At 40.5% G+C, this 23081-nt stretch overlaps 1 protein-coding gene across 1 annotated transcript in view; it reads left to right on the top strand.

Moving 5' to 3' along the window:
* bean1 (brain expressed associated with NEDD4 1) overlaps window positions 1-23081 on the top strand; it is a 44103-nt gene that overhangs the window by 4196 nt on the left and 16826 nt on the right. Inside the window, exon 2 of the mRNA XM_022752828.1 lies at window positions 2505-2624. Coding sequence (XP_022608549.1) covers window positions 2600-2624 — 25 coding nt within the window. The 5' untranslated portion in view covers window positions 2505-2599. The remainder of the gene's footprint in view (window positions 1-2504; window positions 2625-23081) is intronic.

Here is a 23081-nt window from a genome sequence, read left to right as displayed (position 1 = left end):
AAAACTTCAACCTTTCCATTAAAATGAGGCTCAGTTTTTGGTGACAGTAATCAGCTTATGGAGATACTTTAATGCAGCACTTGATCTTCCTGCAACATGGAGCGAAAGCAGCACGTCATAAAATATCAGTAAAACAACTAACTTCACTTCATTGCTTACATAACTAGTTATTTTGTACGTTGAACAGGTATATTTCCTGGGATTATATAATCAATATAAATCAATATGATCAAAAAATGATAACAAATGAAGAAACAAACAGGTATTATTATATCTTTATTATTTTTAAGTATTTAAATTAGTAATTAAACCAATAGCCTGTTACTGTGAGACCATCATTACCATAATAATGTATCAATAATTAGCACAAAACCCTGCACACAACACTGTGGCCTAACAAAAATTGTGTTGTGTGATTGTATGTTTTTAATGTCATTTTAACTTTCATTTACTGTAATGTAGAGGAGGTTAGGTGAGGCTGTGTTACCCCTCGTACTGTAGCAGTTCCTCTGTAGCTCGCCTGCAGTCGGGTTAGAGTTGACACAAATCCTGTGAGTTCTGTTCTTTATCTCACTCACACACAACAGTACAAGAGCGAAGTGAGAAAAACCCACTGTATGTGTGTGTGTCTGTGTCTGTATGTGTCTGTATGTGTGTGTCTGTGTGTCTCTGTGTGTGTCTGTGTGTGTGTGTGTGTGTGTGTGAGGCAGAGAGGGAGATGGGGAGAGAAGTCTCGCTGCCAGAGTGTGTTGTCTGTAATATCTGTCTGTGTGAGCAGGGACAGTTATGTAACAACAAAGCAGAACGCATCGTAGGTTCACATGAGTTGCACACACACACAAACACGCACACACTGTGTCTGTACACAGGAAGTGAGCATTAGATCATACACAGTGTGCATGATTTATCAGAATTACAGTAAGTGTAGTGTGACATCTCACCGCTTTGACCTGACAGCGACAATATGTTTGACAACATGTGACGTGTTTACCCCACTCTGGTCTGTTTGTGAAGACCATTACCATATGCAACGTATCATGGGGCTCTATAGGCCCACATCCACTATAGTTCTATACCGTTGTTGATGATTCCTAAGAAGATAAAGAAGCTCTCTCAGACAAGAAAAACTAATGTTTCTTCATGAGGAACAAATAAAAGAAGCCTCAGGAGAGGACATTCAGAGAGAGATTTCTCTTACTTGGATGGGTTGTGATGCAACAGGAGCTGTGTGAGATTACAAAAACATGAACAGGAAGTCGTCAAACTTACATAAAACTTCCTTAGATACATGATCCTCCAACAGGAGAAAGCCTGGCTCTCAGTTAAACTGCCCTGATTAACTAAAAGGCTAAAACAGTATGATTATAACCGGTTCTGATACTAATGTAGTAAAAAAATTCAATAAGATAATGAAATGGAAAAGTCCAGTATCAGTTGTGAGCGTCAGTAACGTGTGCCTGTAGCTTAGGTGGGGGTATGTGGAGAAGGATCAGAGAACAGGGCAGGATAGACAACTTGATGTACCGTAGAGCAGGAGGGCAGGGCTGCGTCAGAGCTGGTGGAGGCCCAGCAATTGCTAAATTTAGGCCTAAATGGCACTAGTTTGTCCTGCATCATAGAAACTGCAAAGTTATTTGTGTTTAGAAAAGAGAATAAACAGGATTTAAATCTATGTTTAAGTAGTAACTGGACTATATTTATATAGGGCTTTTATCCAAAGTGCTTCACGATTGGCCTCTCATTCACCCATTCGCATGCGTACTCACAATGGCAGCAAGCCACTGTGCAAGGTCTAACAGCAGAGGACGAGGTTCTTGGTAAAATGAGAAAGCATGCACACTGGAAGTTTGGTATAAAATCTAACAAGCAGTACTTTTTGTGTAGTTCTTGTTAGGTGTGTTTATAATATCTATGACAGATATTGTTAATGGTAGTAGGAGCAGTTGTAGGCAGTATTACACTCCTGTAGTAAAGCAGTAGTATTTGCATGTATGTATTTGTGTGTGTGTGTGTGTGTGTGTGTGTGTGTGTGTGTGTGTGTGTGTGTGTGTGGTGTGTGTGTGTGTGTGTGTGTGTGTGTGTGTGTGTGTGTGTGTGTGTGTGGTATTGATTGGAACATTTGAACCCTGTGGTCATGTACCGGAAAGAGCAATGAACACGCACATACATACACACACACATATTCACACACAGGGTGGCGTGGGTGGCCACTTGACTGCCTCACACACACACACACACACACACACTCTGCCTGGGGCTTTATAAACAGCCGGGCTTGGAGGTTGTGACTCGCACATCAGTCTCTGCTCCCTCCCTCCCTCCCTCCCTCGCTCTCTTTGTCTCTTGGTAAAACAACCCAGCATCTCTCACTCTCTTCATTTATTTCTCTCAGTCTCCATCTACCTGCCTGCTGTTTGTTTTCTTTCCCTGCTCCCTTTACGCCTGCTCCCCACAATTTCCATGCACTGATGTGCCTGCCTCTCTCGTTCTCTCTGTCTTTGTAGTTACATATTTAGCCGCTCTGCTTGGTAGAGACCAGTTGAAGTTGGCTTCCTGCCTGTTGAGATGTGCCAATAGGAAACACTGTGAACAGGGGTTCATGCTGATGAAATTGATCTGCTCAGGTAAGGATCAACAACCTTTTTCTTTGTTTTTCTGCTTTAATTAGTCTCCTGGTATTAAGTGTTATTTGCTCTGCAGATACTGAGAGGGAATACGTCTTTCTTGAAAGACACAAAGTGTGATTCTTACATTGTATTGTAACGTGATGAGAAAAAATTTACTTGGGAATCATGCGAGAAACAAAAATACAAGACAGCAAAATAGAAAGGCGTGTGTGTTTTTACAGTAATTAATATTAGAATTTGATATCAGATGAAACCTGATTATTAAAATGAAGGAAAATCCCAGGTGTATTGATTGGCTAATTATTGTTTTCTTGAACAGCTGTCACTGTAATTAAATGGTGATAGCATATAGGATTATAAACAGGGGTGTACACATCTAAACTCTGATTTACTCTATTTATACCATATCTACTCATGTTTTTATTGGTTTACATATAAAAACAGTCAGACCAAACACCCTGTAGTGATAAACCAATATATTTACTATCCCAATGAACCTTGTAACTTTTTTTTCCTGTAGAAAGTTTACTTAAGAGTACTTTAAATTTGAAGAGGGAAAAGTCTGAGTAGATGCAGATTAATATGAACTAAAGTGAAGAAAACACAAAAATACATTTCTTTTTTTATATAAAAAGGTTGTGGCCCCATGGATTACAGTATATGAAATACTTAACACATTGACATGTTAAATGTTGGACAGTCAGGTATTGAGAAGTAGATAAAACCTGCAGTTAATATTGATTAATCAGTCTGGATAATGTTGGATGTTCCTGATAATTTCTTAATACTTCTGAGGGAAACACATTTAGAGATAATGAATATTGGTGCATTTAGGGCAGCTGGCAGCTTCAGTACAAATACATCAGCATTTGGCTTTTAAGTCACATTAGTCAACATTTGATTTTCTATATAACAGTAAGTAGCAGGCCTGTCTCAGCAGACAAACAAAGCAAAGTCTCTGAAGGGAAAAAATATATATAATTTATTGTCAAAAAAAAAAGGAAACACTTGAGAAGACACTCGAGTCCTTGTGAAATAATTCAAGAAAGAACAGAAGTTGTGTCCTGTGGGCCTCACAGTATAATTTGATTTGTTGTTGTTGTTGTTGTTGTTGTTGTTGTTGTTGTTGTTGTTGTTGTTGTTGTTGTTGTTGTGGGTATCCTTTGTCTATTTTTAGCTGCATTACAGGTTGAGCTTTTAAACTCCAGAGAACAAGGTGGACATATTTATAGAAGCTTCCCATTTCAATAAAAGATGAATCGCTGTCTTATGCAACAACTCCTGGCCACACTGGAGACAGGGAAGAGACGGGGGAGGGAAGAACAGATGGACAGATGGACGGACGGATGGACGGACGGATGGATGGATGGATGGATGGATGGATGGATGGATGGATGGATGGATGCATGACTTTTATGGCTGTGTGTTTTCCTGTCATGGTTGCCCTCCAAGAAAACAGTCTATCCTATTTCCTTCCTCTTTCTCACTCCCATGCATCCCCTCTGCTCCCTCCCTATCTCCCTCTGTCCTTTTGACACCCCCTTTTATATCTGTTTCTCTTTCTCTCTTTTCACTTCTCTCCATTTCCCACCTTTTATGTCTCCCTCATTCTCTTCTCCCGACTCTTTCCCACTTTCTCTTTCCCCCTCTCTGATCTATTATTCACATCCCTCTCTGACTCTCTCTCTCTCTCTCCCTTGACACCTGAAATCCCTCCGTCCGCTCCGGGGTGTTTAGACCTCCACCGACAGTGCTTCCCTCCTAGGAAAAAGAAATAGAATAATGAATAAAAGAACAGAGCGCGGAGACAGATAAAAAGCTTTGGGATGGGCAGCTCTATAGATACGCCAAGGTATTTCTTCGTGTGGTGTATTGTACAGGTTGACATTTTACACAGCCCTGTGTCATCCTACAAAAAGACTGGTTCCCGAGTGCAGCCACGGATGAATAAGTTAGAACATGACGTTAGTGGAAAATGTAGTATTTTTACACACCTGAGACAGTGACTCAAGCCGTGTTGAATTATATTTATTTATTTATTTTAAGTTTACCCTTTAAATATCTCACATTGGTGGATATCAGGAGGCTATGATGTTCCAGAAGTTTCCCATCTCTATCTTAGTTGCTATTATTTTAGATAATGCGTATTCAACTCTTACAATAAAGAAAAGTTCAGAAAACTGTTAGACAGCATTCATGATTTATGTTCATTTTATATTTTACTACTCTTCCCCATATTACATACTGACTGGGTGGTTGCTTAAATTTTTTGAAGTTAAGTTGCAAGGGTGTTCAGGATGGTTGCTATGGTGTTGCTAGGTTGTTGCGTGTGCTTTCAAGGATGTTGCTCTGTGGCTGCTATGATGTTCATGCTGGTATTTCGTCGTACAGTGAACCTGCAGGAGTCACAGTGATATTAGAACTGTTTCAATCAAGAGTGAAGCTTATTTGACAAGTGAGGAGGAAAAGAACAGATTCACAGTTTGACAGTAATGAGACAATTGGCTTACAGAGGTCATGGCAAAATCTGATCGGTTGAACTCTTAAGTGGGAAAAGACTCAAGTCAGCGGATTGAGCTGGAAGCAGGAAAGGAAAAGAGCAAGAGAAAAAAGAAGAGTCAGCATGAAGATAGTCTTCCTGATTGAGCTTTCACTATAGCTTCATTAAATTTAGTGGAAATCCTGTGATGAGTTGTCCAGGACTGAAAACTCAAGATCAAGTTTAGGACAAGGGATTTTATGCAGAACAGTAACTCCCACTTTAACCTAGTTGCATAAACATAACCAAACTAGTGGAGAACAGTGATTTGACATTTAGATATGAGGACTTGTTGAAATGTATAAGACTGAGGAGAGTTTGCTGACAACATAAAATCCCTCACTGAAATGTAGTATATCCATGATTGCACTAAGGTTTTGGTGATGTCCAGGTTTTAGCTTTGAATCCAGAGCTGAAAGTTTCTTTTTTGCCTTTTTAGAGAAAGACTTTGTAGAAGATCAGAACAGTGTAAGGTCCATAACACATGAATACTTCTTGCACGCTTCAATGTTGGCTCCACGTTTTTCTCAACCAGCCACTCACTCACTGGCCACCAGAAGAAGAATATCGTCGCAGTGCCCAAATGAGAACAAAATGGAGGAGGACTGTGCTACAAAAATCTTTGCCAGATAAACAATGTTTACTCTGACCCACCTTCGAGTGCTTTTGGAGTGGCCAGAGTAGGCTGACATGTACCACATGGCATCTGTTTGTGCCCAAGGGTTGCTGCTGCTGTGCCACAGTGAAGGGCACTCAGTGGCCAACTGCCAGCATAAACATCCATATGTGTCTTCTTATTCGGAAGCGGTGTAAAGTCAGTCAATACACATGTTTACACAGAAACCATCCGACTGAAAAGCAAAGTGAGTTTTTCTCTTTTTTTTTTTTTTTTTTTCAAGGCTATTAGTCAAATTAGTTAAAACACCGTAACGATTAGTGTCCAAGCTAAACAAACAGGGAAATCATTATGATGTGATGTAAAAGTCCAACACCTGGTGTCTCAGAACTCAGGGACAACCTTGAACAAGACAGATGTGACAGAAAGTTACGCGTTATTTAAACAAATTAGTATTTGTGTGCTTGCTGTTTACACAGTAAGTGATAACTGGAAGGGCCCGTGGGTAATGGTGTGTGTGTGTGTGTGTGCGTGTGTGTGCGTGCTCACGCCCCGCCCTCTGATATCACTGCAAAAGATAAAGGCTAAACACAATCTACATATTAGAGCACTGGCACGGGCGTGCATCAGATGAGGGCAGATCTGAAATGGAATCTCCTTCTGTTCCCCCTCGCTGCACACATCATCTATCCATCTATCAGCGCGAGCGCCACAACGCCTCGCCTTCCCGCCGCCGAGCCATCAATCATCACATTCCCATGCTTTATGGAAATGGAAGGAAAAACTGCATTTAACGGCATTTTGCCTTCTATCTCGTCCACCTATCTCTCTGTGTCCGTCCGTCCGTCCGTCCGTCCGTGCTTGCGTCCAATCTGGTCACAGTGTGAGGTCGTTTATTTAAATCTATTTAAATGGATATGAGGCGTGTGCATATGCAGGGAGATTTCACGGCCCGGCAGGTCAGCAAATACCAAGGCTGTTCCGCCTCACTAACCCCCCATCAGGGCCCATAGACAATTAATACACACCACAGGTGGTCAAGTTTGTGTGAGTGTGTGTATTTGTGTGTTTGTCAGAAAACAAGTAGCACAGGAAAGAAGTGAGTGCTTTGTTATTATCTATCTATCTATCTATCTATCTATCTATCTGTCTGTCTGTCTGTCTGTCTGTCTGTCTGTCTGTCTGTCTGTCTGTCTGTCTGTCTGTCTGTCTGTCTGTCTGTCTGTCTGTCTATCTATCTATCTGTCTATCTATCTGTCTGTCTGTCTATCTGTCGTCTGTCTATCTGAAGAAAGGGAGAGAGGTGATGAGGCGTGGATGAAATAAAAAGGAAGGAAGGATGAGGTATAGATGAAACAAAGAAAGCAGTGGACAGGAACAAGGTACAGTTTAGGGAGTGAAATGAGTGTCGGGGGGGAAACGGCATCACTCTCAAGGGGAAGTGGGGTAAAGCAGAAGAGCAGAGAGAGAAATTGAGGGAGGTGGCTTGGAACGGCTGAAAGAATAAGAAAGGGGGGGGGGGGGGGAAGGAGAAGGGAAGGGTAAATGTCTTTGCTAATGTCTTGGTGCCAATATTGACTAACGCTGGCTCCCTTTTGACTTCAGTAGACTCGCTGCATCCTCCTCTTCAGTTCATTAGCTCTGTCATTTGGAAATGGACGTATTGGCTCAGCTGTTCAATGTCACCATGCTGAATGATTGGATGGCTAGATGGATGGATATGTAGAGTACCGCTTGCGAGGTTTTTTTTTTTTAAGCTTATTTACTTATACTTACATATCAATCTGACAATTTTCCAAAGCTCTATTGATTGTTAAAGGCCTTTTTCATTTCGTCCAGGCAGCACTAGCTTTAATTAAAGTCAATTTGATATGAAAATCAAGTTGCAGAGACTTTAAACTTGCTTGAAACAATGTAATAAAATCTATTTATTTTACTTGCTGAAGTCAGATTATGATTGTGTAGTAGCAGGCTGCAGCTGAGAGTCGGTGGTGCAGTTAACTGCAGGTGGGAAGCTGTTCATTCTGAGGTTTGAGGTCTGCTGCCAATAAGCACTGCTACCTCCTACATTGTAATAAGATCCAACCTGGAGACCAGTAAGCAAACACGGACACTGTGAAAAGGGAACTTGGGTTTTTTTTTTGTTTGTTTTTGCATGAAAATAGTTGCTGTTCAGAAGAAGGGATGTGGTTCTATCCTGTTGGCACAGCTGTTCTGAGAAAGCAGGGGCAAAGCATGGCTACTCCTCCTTCACAGTGAGGCACGTGTGTGTGTGGGTGTGAGAGCTTTAACCTGTCCCTAGCAGATTCACCTGACTGAGCTGGGACAGGTGTTTCACCTTGTCCACAGGCAGGGAGGAAATCCCTGAATCCTGAGTCTCCTCTTCCAGCCGAAGTAATTCCACCAATTCCAAAATGATTTTTTATTTTTTTACTACCTGGAGGTAAGAAATCAAGCCATGCTTTGAAAAATGGTCATTGAAAATAAGATAAAATATGCATACAGTTCCTTGTGAATCAACCAATATTTTTTTTGTGTATTTTTATAAGTAAAAAGATGACTTACGTATTTAATCAGCTTTTCAGTGTGAATCAGTTGGAAAATGAAGGTTGTACAGATTGAGAATAGATGAAGGGATTCAGTCGTTTCATGATGCACCATCTATATCATGTTATGCACCATGCGATCCATAAGAGTGTGTGTTGGTGCATGTGTGTGTGTGTGTCCACAGGGGAAAAGGCTGCACAGAGGGGTGTGTGCAGGAGCTTGTTTTAACATGATTAGAAATTACCTCTGCCTCCCCTCTCCTCCTCTATTTCATCATCTCCCTCTGCTCTCTCCCCCCACTCTTTTCTCACCTGTCGTTATCCCCTACACAGCACTTCTGAGACAGAGAGAGGGTGGGAGGAAGAAAGAAAGAAAGAAACGGAGACAGAGATAAAGAGTGATAAGAAAAAGGGCAAGAGCCATAGAGGGAATCACACATAGAAAGACAGAGTGTGAGGCAAGGAGGGTCAGGGAGAGAAAGAGATCACAGTCTTATAATTCATAAGGGAGGGGTCTATGTGAAATGGGCTTCTGTGATATGATGTTATGACTATTTTGGCCTTGGCTTTTGGCTATTTTGGCACTTACTGGATTGGGCGTAATCCTCCTTCAGAGACCTGACAGAAAAACAGATGGAAACACTTTCAGGCAGATTGTCTGGTAGGTTCGGAGACAGAGACAGATTTTCAACAAATCTGTCTGAGTCACTGTGTGTGGCGGGTCCTGCTGAGTTTTTATTCATTTATTTATTTATTTTTCTTAACGGATGGATTGACAGACCACAATTCCCTGGAACAAAAATGATATACAGTGTGATGCTGTACATTAGCAATATATCGCAATATGTCATTCAAAACAGTTTCCAAAGCTGAATCTTCTGTTGTGTCGGTTTGTTGTGGCTGTCTGTCAAACCCTATGTCTGCTTCAACGCAAAACAGTTTCACAGCTTTTAACTGTCTAGTCGGGACAGAAAGTTGATAAAGTCATGAGAGCGATTATTAATAATAGGAAAGTCATTAGACTGCTGTCAAAAGGTCTTGTTTTTTGAAATAAGTGTTTTTAAAGTGCAGCGCTGCACTAACCACATAGCCAGTCCCATAACCGAGGATAAATGCAATGCAACTAATGTCTGAAGTAAATTGAATGTGTGCGCCTCTGTTTATCAATGTATACATGTTATACTTTCTATATATGCAATGTTTCAGATGAAAAATATAAATGTTTTGAAAAGTCTGACTTCTACTGGAAAGCCCTGCACTCCTTCCCAAATCCATACAAAGTAAAGTACGCTCAAACCAGACACTAGGCGCACTAGATATGGCTGTTTTTGAGTGTGTTGTTGAATGCACACTGTTTTCCACAACGCAGTGGACGAAAGGAAATAAAAAAAAAAAACTTAATTAATTGTGGGAGGTGAAACAACTCCATAAACTCATTAAACCTTAGAAAATGTCTCTTTGTGAAGTTTAATTTGAAGTAGCTTTTATAAGTCACAGTTTGATTGAGTTTCATTTATTGTAAAATTTTCTTTTAGTATAAAATCGTAAAGTATGTTGTTATCTTTGTGAATTGATTGTTTAAACCTTAAACTCAGATTATTAGTATGTAGAACATGCTGGATAGAATTAGTCAGTAGTGTGGCTGTGGGAAAACATTTACTTGCTAAGGTTGATGCTGGTGGTGCTGATGTTTATCCCAGCATGTATTCAGCAGTGGCTCTGCCTTTTCATGCAGGGACGGATAAAGACAGATGTAGTAGCTGAATAGACGCTCTCAAGTCTGGAGTTTGGGTTTAGTGCTCTCTGCCATCTCGCCAAGAAAACAAGGAGCAACAAACTGAAACCTCAAGGGACAAGCGAGTCAGACCGCCTCGGCTGAATATGACACCTGTCAATCAGGGAAAAAGTGTCCAAAAACACCTACCTGTGAGGCGACAGTGACAAAAATCACAAACCAGAATATTGCAGTTAGTTAGTTTTAGTTTAGTTTTCAGTTTTAGTTCTATTGCAGACATTCAAAAACATAAACCCCTTATAAAATTTGCTATTCCTTTAGATGAAAATGAGAAATATTCACCTCTGTCTGCTGTGTTTTCTGTGTGAGGTGCAGGGGGGGAAGACAGAAGTTGTGTTGCGACTTGTTATGAGGTGAGATGGGACGAAATTAATCACGTTGTCGGCAAATAGATCTGAGCCACACTCTCTGGTGAAAAAAGTAATCGCCGCTCATTTCCTGAATTTCACCAGATGCTCTCAGTGGAAATGGTCAAGTGTGTACGTGTATGGGTGCACACAACCTATGGTGTGTGTGTGTGTGTGTGTGTGTGTGTGTGTGTGTGTGTGTGTGTGTGTGTGTCAGTTGATGGATTTCTGCAGTGCTGAAGTCGTGATTGACCAATCATAGCTGGATTTAAAGTGCTACCTGACCATTTGGAGTTGAATCTTTGAGGCTCATTCACCAATCAGTATAGATGTTTCATTGGCACTGACCAATCATAACTTCATCTGCAGTGTTTATTGCTGGATTAACAGAGATCATTGACCAATCACAGGCGGATATACTGCAGTCACTGCCAGGATTTATATTCAGTTCGCTTTGCACCGCAGAGATGCCAGAGTCACACTGGGTTTGTGTGATCTATATTTGCATTTTTTTTTTAAAGTAGAAAAACACATTTTTAGGCATAATTTATTTATACAGTTATTTCTGTAACAGAACATAGACACAACCAGACCACAGGACACCCAGTAAACCTCCCAGGCCTCCAGTGCACCTGCTCATTTAAACATGTCCCTTCCTTCTTACTGCCGAACCTACACCACCAACTACTGCAAGAATATTTTACTATGAACTAACTAGCAGTTGGTTCATATCCCAGTCAGAGGCTGTCTGCATCAGAGGTGCCTTGTAGCTACTCTAACTTGTGCTGGACTGTGCTTTAAGAGTTACCATAATTATGCACTTATATGAACCCTAACCTAACAAGAAGAAACTGTTTGCAAAAGGACAGGTGCACTCAAAAAAAAATACTCTACCAGCGAAGCTAGCTGGTAAATCAAACTCTTGCCAGTGGCAGTCAGGAGGAGAGTGAAATCATCTTTTTCCAAACCCTCAGTGCCGTTCTTTGCTCCTCTTTCTGCAGTTCTGATATAACTGATGGTATAGCAGCATCTACGCTAATGTCTGTTGCTAACGAACAGTAGCTTCTCGCTGTTGTCACACCTTAGACATACCTGTAGCTGCCAGTGCTTCCTCCCTCATAGGATTGATTGGTCTGAACCACTGGCGAGAAATCCAGCTGATTCACAAGGTTAGATGAACACCTCTCCACTTAATATAAAAAGAGATTGATATTGATCATCTAATCTAATTTCTTGTAAAACAAAAATAAAAAACGTTAAGCACGTCTAACTGCCCACGTACATTATTATAGATTTGCTAACGTCAAACAACCTGGACAGGTTTTAATCTACTTACCCAGGATGAGGCACCAAAAAAAACCCTCCATGACCTCCTTTATTTTTTTACCTATCTAGCTTATTCGAATATATATATGGATGGGAAATATGGATGGATGGGAAGAATAATGCCGTGCTATAACATTTGACCAAACTACATTTGAAAACCTAATTCCTCTAAATCTTAATTCCCTTAATTCACAAGCAGTTGTTGTAATCAGAATTGGCTCTAATTGGTGGGTCAGAGGATTGTTTATGGAGATAAGCGACCCAAACAAGTGACCACAACAATAACAGCAAGGGATGGTGAGAGCCGAACGAGTGAGGAAAGAGGTGGATGATTAAACGAGGGGAAGGCAGGAATGTGGGCCAGCAGGGTGTGATAATCTGTCTCTCTGCCATCTATCCCACATGGGGAAGAGAGAGAGAGAGAGAGAGAGAGAGAGATTAAGGGGATGTATGATGTATTCTGACCCATATTCACACACACAGTGATGTTTTGTGACCCACATACTACCTCATCTAAATACACATCCTAATTTAATACTGACATGGGTGTGTCTGAGTGTGTTACACATCGAGGATGAATGAACGCTTGAATCCTTAGAATACCACTGTAATATGACTGTGATATAATAATGTTGTAATTGGTTAACCTTCATAGCAGACGAGAGACAGTGTGCTTTGAGGTTTCTGCTGTCAGATGGTCCGGGCAGCTCAGTGGATCGAGCTGAATCATACTTGTTGTTTTTACTGAATGTGAGAGCTTTTATATTCAGTTACATTCATTCACACCCGCAAAGTGTGCGGTTGAAATTAAGAGTATGTTTGGAAAAATGTTTTTGTCGTGGTTGTTTTCCATCTTTTTGTTGTCAGTTTATATCTCTGTGGGTATTTAGTGTGTTTTTGTAGTAATTTTTCATCTCTTTGTGGCCATTTGATTGACTTCGCAACAAGAAAACAGTCACTTCATACATGTGCTGTAGTCCAGGGGCTCTGGGCCGGTACTTTGTCGGTGTGTTCAATAATCCATCCATGATACTAATAAGCCAAATACCTACCTCTCCAGTGAAATAGATTGCTGAGCATCCAACAGCAGAATGCTTGCATTGTGTTTGAAATAACTGAGACAGAGGAAGTGAAAACGGACGGTGAGCTGTTTGTGGTTGTAGGGTTGAGGGTCAGGCTTCGCTCACATTTACCAAGTTTGCATGTAATAGCTGTCTGTCAACATCAAATACCACAGCTGCCACAGTTCTTTGCCCGGAGTCAGCAAAGTGCATGGCTCATCTCGCCCCTTCGTTGTCACGTGGTTCATACCACTGCACCTGTCAGTCATCCTGATGTGTTGTCAACCTTGAAACAGCAGCAACAGTGTGTGTAAAGCTTCCACAGGCCTTGCAGGAAAAAAAAAAAAAAATCAGTGAACACATCTGCATTTCAAGAATTTGTTTTTGTTTTTTGAATGTGAATTATTTGTTTCAAGTTCACTTTGCCAAAGGCGTAGTTTTGTTTTGCTCTTGTTTTGCAGTATTATTGTTGTTGTTGCTCTGACGCTCCTGTGTTGGTGCTGGCCTCATCTGGATGCCGCAGTAATTGAGACTATACGCGCTGTAGTAACTTAATACAAATGTGAACTGAGTTCTTCATTCACTGCTTTTTAATTACACCTTAAAATCAGTAACTCACTTAAGTAGATGTTGAATGCAGGAACTACAGTGAAGCCTAAAGAACCCTTTTTAGACATGGAAAACCTGACATTTCCGGCTTCATCTGTCCGTTGTAGTAAGTAACTGCTATTTGATCATTCAGGCATGGAGGTTAGTTTCGAAAGAGATGCAATTTGCTGTCGAGAGCAGACATCTGGCGTCGTAGGAAAACACTGCTCTTTAGCCTGACGTGAAGTGACTCTTTAAAGAAGAGGAGGTTATTTCACCGCCACTGGTGTGAGTGATTTTACTACTGAGTTCAGGACCTCTTCCTTTTGGCTGAACCGCCACAGCGGGGCCAGCCCTATAAACGCAAATGTCGCTGACTGACTGAGTGATGAGGTTACACCACTGGGCGGCCGGGCGACTGTTGGGAGTTTCCCCATTGATCACTAGATTTCTTTTCAGACCCCATAAAAAACATGAAAATGAGAACAGCTTTATTTGGAATTTGGCTGTATTGAAATACTGCATATGTGAGCACAGAGAGGAGGAGAGATGCAAACAGATGAAGGGCTGAATCCGGCTGACAGTAGACAGAATGCAAATAGCTTACGATACGGTCCAGCCATATACTGTGTTTTAACTTGTCTTGTTCTCCTTCATCTCCTCCTCCTTTCCTTGCTTCAGTGGTAATTCAACATGATTGTTTAATGGCCAATGTCCTCTCTCCGCCAACAACAAAGCCCTCCTGGCATCTGTTCAATACAACAACAGGAAGGATCAGACAGCGCAAAGGAAGCTGAACAACGAGACAGCAGTGAAAGACAGAGGGAGAGAGAGACAGGAGGATGTGCGTGTGACAGAGATGTTCTCTCTGGGCCTTTACTGTTGTCCTTTGACCAGGCTGTAGGAAGGTTGAGGCTTTTCCAGCAGGCTGCACAAGTGAGGAGATAACATCTGTCACCTCATGCCACAGCCACAATGACATCTACTGCAAATCAAGACACTTTTACCGAAAATCCTGCTATTGACAGACACTGTAGGAATCATTTGACACGTATGAAGTTATTAATTTAGGCTGTTTTTTTAAATTATTTTTTAAAGGTAATTGAGTGATTTACTGATGAGACAAAATCTTCTGTTGAGATTAGTGCCAATACAAGGTCCTGAAAACTGAAATTATTACATATATTATATTTATATAATATATATTATAATCTTAATTTAATTGCAAACCATGACTGTTCTTACCTCCCTGCACTTATACCTATGCTTGCTTGTTCCTTACCTCTGCATATTCAATAGAAACAGTCATGTTTTACTTGAGTCTTTCTGAAAGGGATATTTTTAGCGTGGAGACTGCTCACGTGTCAGAAAAGGAGGAACAACATTGTTTCTGCAAGCAGTGGAATATCTCTGGTATCCCGAGAGGTTCAGAGACTGGAGGTCATCCTGCCGCTTCTGATGCTGAATACACACACTCCAAACTAGAATTACCTCCTCGCGGTTGTCTGCCTCCGCCACTCAGACTAGTTTCAGATGACACCCCTGTTTATCCAGCATCCTATAAAATATTACCCATTTGTGTGAAATTTTGTCTTGATTAATGGCTAAAAAGTGTTTCTGTTAAGTCACACTAACCTTGACCTTTGACCTTTGACTACCAAAATGTAATCAGTTCATCCTTGAGTCCATGTGAACGTGTTTACCAAATTTGAAGAAGTTCCTTCAAGGCGTCACTGAGTTATCGTGAGTAAAAACCACATGCATGGAGGAAACACTATATTTTCATCACCACACACAGACGTTCTTATTCAGAGCAACTTACAAAAGTGCCACAGTAAATGTAAGCGAGAGAAGACTTACAATACTTTTGTAAAGTAAAGCAAAAACTTTTCTCCTTGTGGGACACATCATCTCTTACAACCTGCCAAAAAATAATCTAAAATAAATCCCCTCTTTGAGTTGTAATGTTAACGAAGTATAATCCTGTAATGGAACAATAACAACACCAGCTGAGAGGTTAATTAGTGCCTGTGCTAGTTGATGCAAATCCAGCTCAGGTCAGGTGCAGCCGCAGTCTGGGGGGGTTTCAGTCTGCGATGAAAAACAGTGAGAAGATACAGTCGTGACTCAGGAGAGGGAAGAGCCGAGTCCCAGAAGAACCCTCGTTCTGGGTATGAAAACTCGGCAGTAGAGCAGATATTAAATCATCTGAAGTCCGCCAAACAATGAGCAAAATTTGGAGGAGCTAAAGATGATGCTAAGTGTCGGCTGTCCACACCTGAAAGCAGAGAAAAGGCTGCTCCTCACAGCAGTGTTAAGATTCATGACCTTCTGTCCAGCTTATTGAAAACAATGTGGAGTACACAAATGTTCATTCCTTTGTTGACATGATTTTTCATCTGGTGCGAAAGAAACAAACGACAAAGATGTAATGACCTTGGTTTATTAGCTTCCTGCTGAGCATTAGACAAGTTTAAGCTTTATCTTTTATAGAGCTTTCGATTTATTTTGACACCTTTAACTGTGCTCGTGGTCAAGTTTTAGAGCAACCATCAAACACACTACCTATTTAAACCTTATTGAGCCATAAATATATGAAATATGCACTTCAACTAACACAATGTGTGTGTATATCATGCTGAAACCTCTTTTATTAAACCCCATTTTGCCACAGAGATCTTTTAAGATGCATATTAATGTTGTAATTATGTTAATATTGTGACCCTCAGAGGTCCAAACAGGAGAAAAGACTAGAAATTAAACATACAACAAATGAAGCAAAATACTGAATGAGGCCAAATCCTTTAATGTAGATAGATTAGAAGAATAAATGTGTATTGTCAACACTGTTTTACAGTTAACGCCTTAAAGTATTTCAAAAACATAATTTCCCTTCCCTTTTGAGGAATGTGAGGGGGTGGGGGTGCGGAGGGGGGGTTGTTTGTTATTCTTTGACTGCATGCTGTGGTGGAGATGTTTTCAATATCACTTAGGCTGATGGGCTTAAAAATCCAGCTGTGTGGTTAATGCATCATAATGAGCAGCCTGGTCTAACTGCATTGATACTGATTGTTCTGTGTAACCAGTTTAATTAGCCTTCAGTCTCAAATGTGATGAATGCTGTCCATTAACAAATTAGTGTTTTAGGGTGGGAGTGGGGGCTCACGTTAAACAGTTCACGCTCACTGTATGCATCATATTTCCACCTGGTGCTGTATGTTGCTTTTGTTTTTGTTTTTTCTTTAAGCTTGTGATCAGTTGGTCACTGAGGAAAATACTGAGAGATTTGGTTTTAAAGAAAATAATTTTTTTTTTTTTTTGCATGATGAGTTGTTGTCTTGGCAACAGCAACTCTTCCTTGGGGTCCATATAAAGTATTGGAAGCAGATTCCTACAACAAACAGATGGTGAATGAGAGTAACAACTAAAAGGTTACTGAAGTTCAGAATATAATCAGATCCAGCTCTGCTCCTGAGCGCGCACACAACACACACAACACACACACACACACACACACACACACACACACACACACACACACACACACACACTCTGCTTAGGCTTGTAAGGTCAAATACATGAGCAGATGTTTGAATGGCCTAAACACTGTATCATGGTCGACATGGTGTGTGAAGTTTTATTTAATTTCTAAAAATTTTGTCAACTTCCTCTCAGCCTTTCGTACGGTCATAAAGTACATAAAAAAAAAATCTTTTTATTTTATTTTATTCTTGTAATTTTGTGCTTGTACACACACACACACACACACACACACACACACACACAGCACAGTGCTTCTGCCTGTACAGAATTACAATCATTTACATACAGTAAACATTTCTAGTCATCCATTTTTTTTCATGCCTTGATGGTTGGTTACTTAATAACATAAATATAATATATATAGTAAGTATATATAGTAATATATGATATATATAGTAATAGTATATATAGTAATTACAAAGTGGTTTTAAAATTGTACTTACTGTTAATTAGACAAGGCAATCCACCATTCAACAGTTTCATCCACTTGGATAAATGTTGAATGTAAATGTGGCTTACAATTAAGTCAGGTTCTGCTGTTTAATAGAATTATTTATTCTGTTCTGTATCGTCTAATATTAACTTTTACAAACACAATAAGTAACAGTTTTATATTGTTTTCATTTCTACTATACAGATAAAAAGGACTAAAACAAAACCTGAGGAGTTTCTGAATTCTTAAGAAATCTGCTCCCAGTCTATGCCCATTGATTTTCACACTACATGAATACATTCACAAATGTAAGTAGGCTTACACCGTAACATGTTTTGGGAATTGCTTGGCAGACATGTAAAATGTATATCATTGGAAAAGATTTAGGGATAGTTGGTATAGTCCTTTAAGACACCAGTTATTTCCTCCTTCGCTCTCGCTGAACATCGACGTAGATGCTGCTGTTGGCTCGAGTTGAGTTTGTTGTTGTCCCTTATCGAACGTCCTGCCACGAGGAACTCTTTCTGACCCGACGACTGTGGATGTACAGTCAGCCAGCACTATGGTATATTTCATATTGAAGAGAAGGAGGTTGTAACTCATAATGACAAGCTGTCAGATCGAATCTGAGCGGCTGCTTGATGCTTTTGTATAATGTATGCGGCTAATGTACAAAGTGATGCAGCGTACGCAGCAGCAGTCAATATCACAGGCTCTTAACCTTTATAGCTTGTGACACCCAAAAATAAATGACGGCTAGTGACTCCTGAAGCTGGATTCACACACACACACACACACCATATATACAGGACCTATATGTTAACCTTTAACACCAATTTCACCCTAAACATTAACATCTGAACTGGATACATATTCTGTTCTTGTTGAACTCCAGGAAATATTTTGTGTAGACGATGCAATTCATATTTTTGTTAGACAATTTTTCCCTTCAAGGCCCTTTTGTATATACTAGTGCTACAATTAGCCACAGTATATCTCATATTTTCCAGAATTACTTTTGTCAGCTCCCAGAGAAAAAAGGGCTGCCTTCAGACCGCCAACAGCACTGCACTGAAAAATGCAGGCTCTCAATTCATTTCCATAAATGAGGAGGCTTTACATTGGCACAGGAAAGAGTCCTGACACAGCGGCTGTGGTAAAAAAACAAAAACAAAAAAGGAAAAAAAAACGCAGTGTTGTCCAGCAAAAAAACAGATTTTGCTAAGCCCTGGCCATAATGAACTGCACTGGATAATCACATCTGTAGTAGAAGTATACTTTGTCATGTAATGGTGTATTTCTTCTGTTTATCTCGCAGGATATAACGATTGTTAGTTTTCAGAGCATTATAAACCACTGTGCCTTCAAACTCATGGACGTATTACTCACGCAGCACTGTGTGGGTATTTTCTTCTCATGGGTACCTGTAGCAACATGATCACATCAGTGCAGCCCCTTGCTTTTCGGTGGAGTAAAATGTGTTTTTTTTTCTTCTCCCCGAGGTTGTTGCTGCAACATGAGCAGAAAAGGCGGCCTTGCTCTTTGATACTGAAGGACTGCCAAAAGTTCCCTTTCATGCATCTCTCCTGCAGCAGCTCTCCAAACAGTCTGATGTTGTGCAGTTGAGTGAAATTTTTCCTGTCAGTGCAAAAACTCCAACCGTGTTACCAGGTCGTTCTTTGTTACACGATGAAGTCAAAGCGCAACTGACTGTGAAAAAAACAAACGCAGAATTATTAACCCACAGTAAATACGCCTCAGGTCGACTCAGGGCTGGTGTCGGCGTCAGGATTATGAACTGGTCTTTTGTAGCACACCACAGTATATGGTGTAGGAGGAGGCTGCACGTCCAATGGTAAGCTTTAGTGACAAACTGTCAAAGTGAATTACCACTGTTGCTGTTTCATTATATATGAACATACAGTATAGCATATACTCTCACATACAGCAGTGATCGAGTGTCGTAGAGGTCACTGGCCGTTTCTGATGGAGAAGCCCTGCGAGCACGAGCCCTGCTGAAGTGCCACTGAGCAGGACGCTGAATCATTAACAAGAGGAAGCCAATGTAGAAATATCTTAAGATGCAGTATCGCAATTAGCTGCTTAATGCTGGCTCTAGAGATTTTCTGTGCTGACGTACATTCCCAGACGTTAGGGCTTCAATAATGAATTTAACTTCTTCTCCTCGTGTTTTTGTGGTAGTTTAGCACCAAGATTCAAAATGTGTGTGTGTGTGTGTGTGTGTATGAGAGGAGTGTTTTCTACAGATTATCTTCTACCTTCAGAGCTGCAGTTCACTCACTCACTGTGCTGCGTTTACCTTTGTTACATAATGAATGTTCACGAAGGACAGTTTAATTGAGGCAAATAAAGTGTGACACAGAAGATTCATGACATTTCCTAATGCTGGATGTCTCAAGATTTATAGGTTTCTTGTTAACCTGCTTCCCTCTGTTCATTTATACTGATTTATTTCGTGGGATGGGTGTGTAAGGCTAATATTTTTACACTCTGAGACTCATGCTATCCAGAGTCACCAATACTCACTCTCATTCTCTCCTTTCTCTCTGCAGCTGCGTCCTGTCCCCTCAGGGTTTTGAAATATAACACTATCACCATTTATTACAATCTTCTCCCTCTCTGTCTTTCTCTCTTCTCCGCTCTATCCAAACTGTTGTGCGGTCGCCTTCTCTCTCTCCAGCCTAACTCCGCTCTTTGCATCGCTTAAAGTCTCCCTCCTGTGTGTTAAATCGCATTGAGGGTGGAGGGAACAAAAAAGACATTTGCAGGGCGGGGTTGTGGCCAGTGGCCTTTATACAGGACATCAAGTTCATCCAGCCACACACAAGAAGCAAATTCCTCCTTTGTCTATGAGAAGTGAGTTGTGATTTTATGCTGAAAACGCAAAAAAAAAAAGAAGAAGAAGAAAAAAGTTTTAGCAGTTTCATCACATCTCTTTTAAAGCCGGGGTAGGCATTCATTTTTAATGAGCAGATATTGCATAATCACCTTTCAGCATAGTGTAATTCAAGTGGCCTGAGAGCGAACAAGACATCTGCACCTCCTCTTGGTTCTGTTTTCAGGCTTTAGAAAACCTAGTCCGCCACAGGAGACTTCAGCCAATCACAGGTCTTTTCACAGAGAGAGACAGAGTTCCTATTGGCTGTTCTACAAAATGAAGATGCGTGTGCACGTCACGTCAGATAAATATGAGTCATTATCGGTGAAGCGTTACAGGCTAACTTAATCTTCCTCTAACATCGACATGTGTTGTGGTGGTTGGTTGTGCAGGTATGTACCGTGAAAGCAGGAGATGAGTGGCTGTGTTGAATGTCGCTAATAGTTCAGTATCACTTTGCATTACCTGCCTTGTTATTTACCAGTAATGTATAAACATTTCATCCACCACCAGGTACTAGACACACCAAGCCTCAAATTAGCATGAGTGATGTTGAATCAAAGACACTCTGAGTTTATATCGCGGGCATAACGCAGAGCAGATGGAGTGAACCAGCTGTGGAGCATCTTGTCTCGTGTGTGCACTGATCACAGTTCGCTGTCAGTTATCAAACTTTTTGTTTCTGTAGTGGAAGGTCGTTACTCCTGTTATAGGATTACCCTGTGAGACTATCTGAATATAGTTTAGTTTGTAGTTTTTGTTATAATTGAATGAAATAACAATAATACAATCAAGGTAATTTTCACCACTGTCATATCAGTTGTTCAGTGGTTGTAGATGGGCTAATATCCTGCAAAGTTGTTTGTCATAATGAGAGTAAAAAGATCATCACAAAATCTACGAGTAAAAGTGGAACCTTGAAATCAAAATTACCTTGTCACCCACTCATGACCATGAATTTGAACATACTATCACAAAGAAGTTTAATTGTGGTACAGAAGTTGGTGTTAGTAAAGGAAAGATCTTCTGCTGCAGGTTCTGTAATATTCTCGTTTTATCTCCAGCGTCATTGAACAGAAATGGCTGAAGATGTTACATCAAGCAATTTTAGTGACCAGAAGAAACAAATTAAGTTATGAAAATAACATAAATGACATGTACATGTCAATATAAAAGTTTTCTGTCACTGCTCTTTAATTATGTCATTTTGTTTTACCCCTTTCTAAATCACACAGTGATAACCTTTTTCCAGATGAAGTTTGTGCCCTATTTGGATGGAAACTAATCCTGGCAAGTGTGTGTGTGTGTGTGTGTGTGTGTGTGTGTGTGTGTGTGTGTGTGTGTGTGTGTGTGTGTGTGTGTGTGTGTGTGTGTGTGTCCTAGCGTTAGAAATTATGTGAATCTAAATCTATATAATTATAGATTTCCATGTGAGTTCCCCCCGGAGAGAACGAGAGAAAATGGAGTTTATGAGAAAGAGATGAGAAGCGAAATGAAGAGAAAATCATGTTAGACGAGGGAGAAGGAGCAGACAAAGACGTGTGTGAGAGAGGAGACGGCACTGAGAGAGGAGAGAGGTCCGCTGGGAATCATTTGGGGTGAGAGAACATTTTCCTCTTCTCGGGAATCTGTGTGAAACCAAATTACTGAGGACAACAGAATTACAGACGCAGACATTCAAGGGGGGAAAGAGATGAGAAATGAGCAATAGAGAAGCACAGAGACTGAAATGAAAAAGATATTGTGAGTGTAAATCACTCAGAGGTTTTGATTGTTTCTCCTGCTTCATATTCGGTGCGGTGATAGACAGAAAGAGGATGTGGTCTCCCTGTGGGTCAGTCAGTGGCGTGAATGACACGTTTTGTCCTGCAGCACCTCACGTTGTTACGTTGGTGTGTTTTTTCTAAATTGGGCAACATTCAAGACACAAATGAGCAAATACATACATGTATTTAAGTGCTTAAGTGTTTCAAAAGGTACATTTAACACAACGCATATTTTCCATGTTGTAACTCCATATCTTACCATTCACAGTAAAGAAACACATTTTTAAAATCCACTTTTTAGTCCTTAATTTTTGTGAAAATTACAACAAAAAAAAAAACAGTGCAAGAAAAGCACAAGTTGTTTCCAACATGAATGAATTGAGGAGTAATGACTTTCCGCTGCACTCAGGATATTTCTGCAAAGCTTTTCTCACACTGCAGGTGCTCATGATAACTTGGGTGATGTTTGGGTGACTGCTTACATCTTACATACTCATATCTGAAGCCAGTGTCGCCAGCAAGTCCTCAAGTCCTCTTTTTGAGACCACAACAATGGTCAGGTGAAACCAGTACTTTCACAGGTACTTTGGTGGACCCACCCACAAGAGGTTAAATACCTGGGTCCTTGTCCATTTCTTGGTCAGACTAGTGCGGACTAGAGAGACCAATACATGATGAACTGATGAAGCCGCTTGGATAAGAGGCGAAACGTCTTCCACAGACAAATACAAGTCCAGTTGCCTTCGATTTAATTTAAGAGAGAGACTCCGAATTAAATAAACTGAATAACAAAACATGTTTTTGGTCCATGCACACCAGAACAACACATGTAAGTTATATTATTTTATTATTTTAATTATATTATTATTTTCTGATGTGATTATTATTTGGGTAAGGTTAGGGAAACATTGTGGTTTGGATTAAAATTAATACTACATCCAGGTTAGAGGCGACATCGTGGACACGGTTTTTCAAATTTGTTTTCCTGTTCATCC

This window comes from Seriola dumerili, unplaced genomic scaffold, assembly GCF_002260705.1.
Source record: "Seriola dumerili isolate Sdu_G_001 unplaced genomic scaffold, Sdu_1.0 BDQW01000187.1, whole genome shotgun sequence".
NCBI classification, from domain to species: domain Eukaryota; kingdom Metazoa; phylum Chordata; class Actinopteri; order Carangiformes; family Carangidae; genus Seriola; species Seriola dumerili.
Note: the sequence above shows the minus strand (reverse complement) of the source record. Positions and strands in the feature narration are given on the sequence as shown.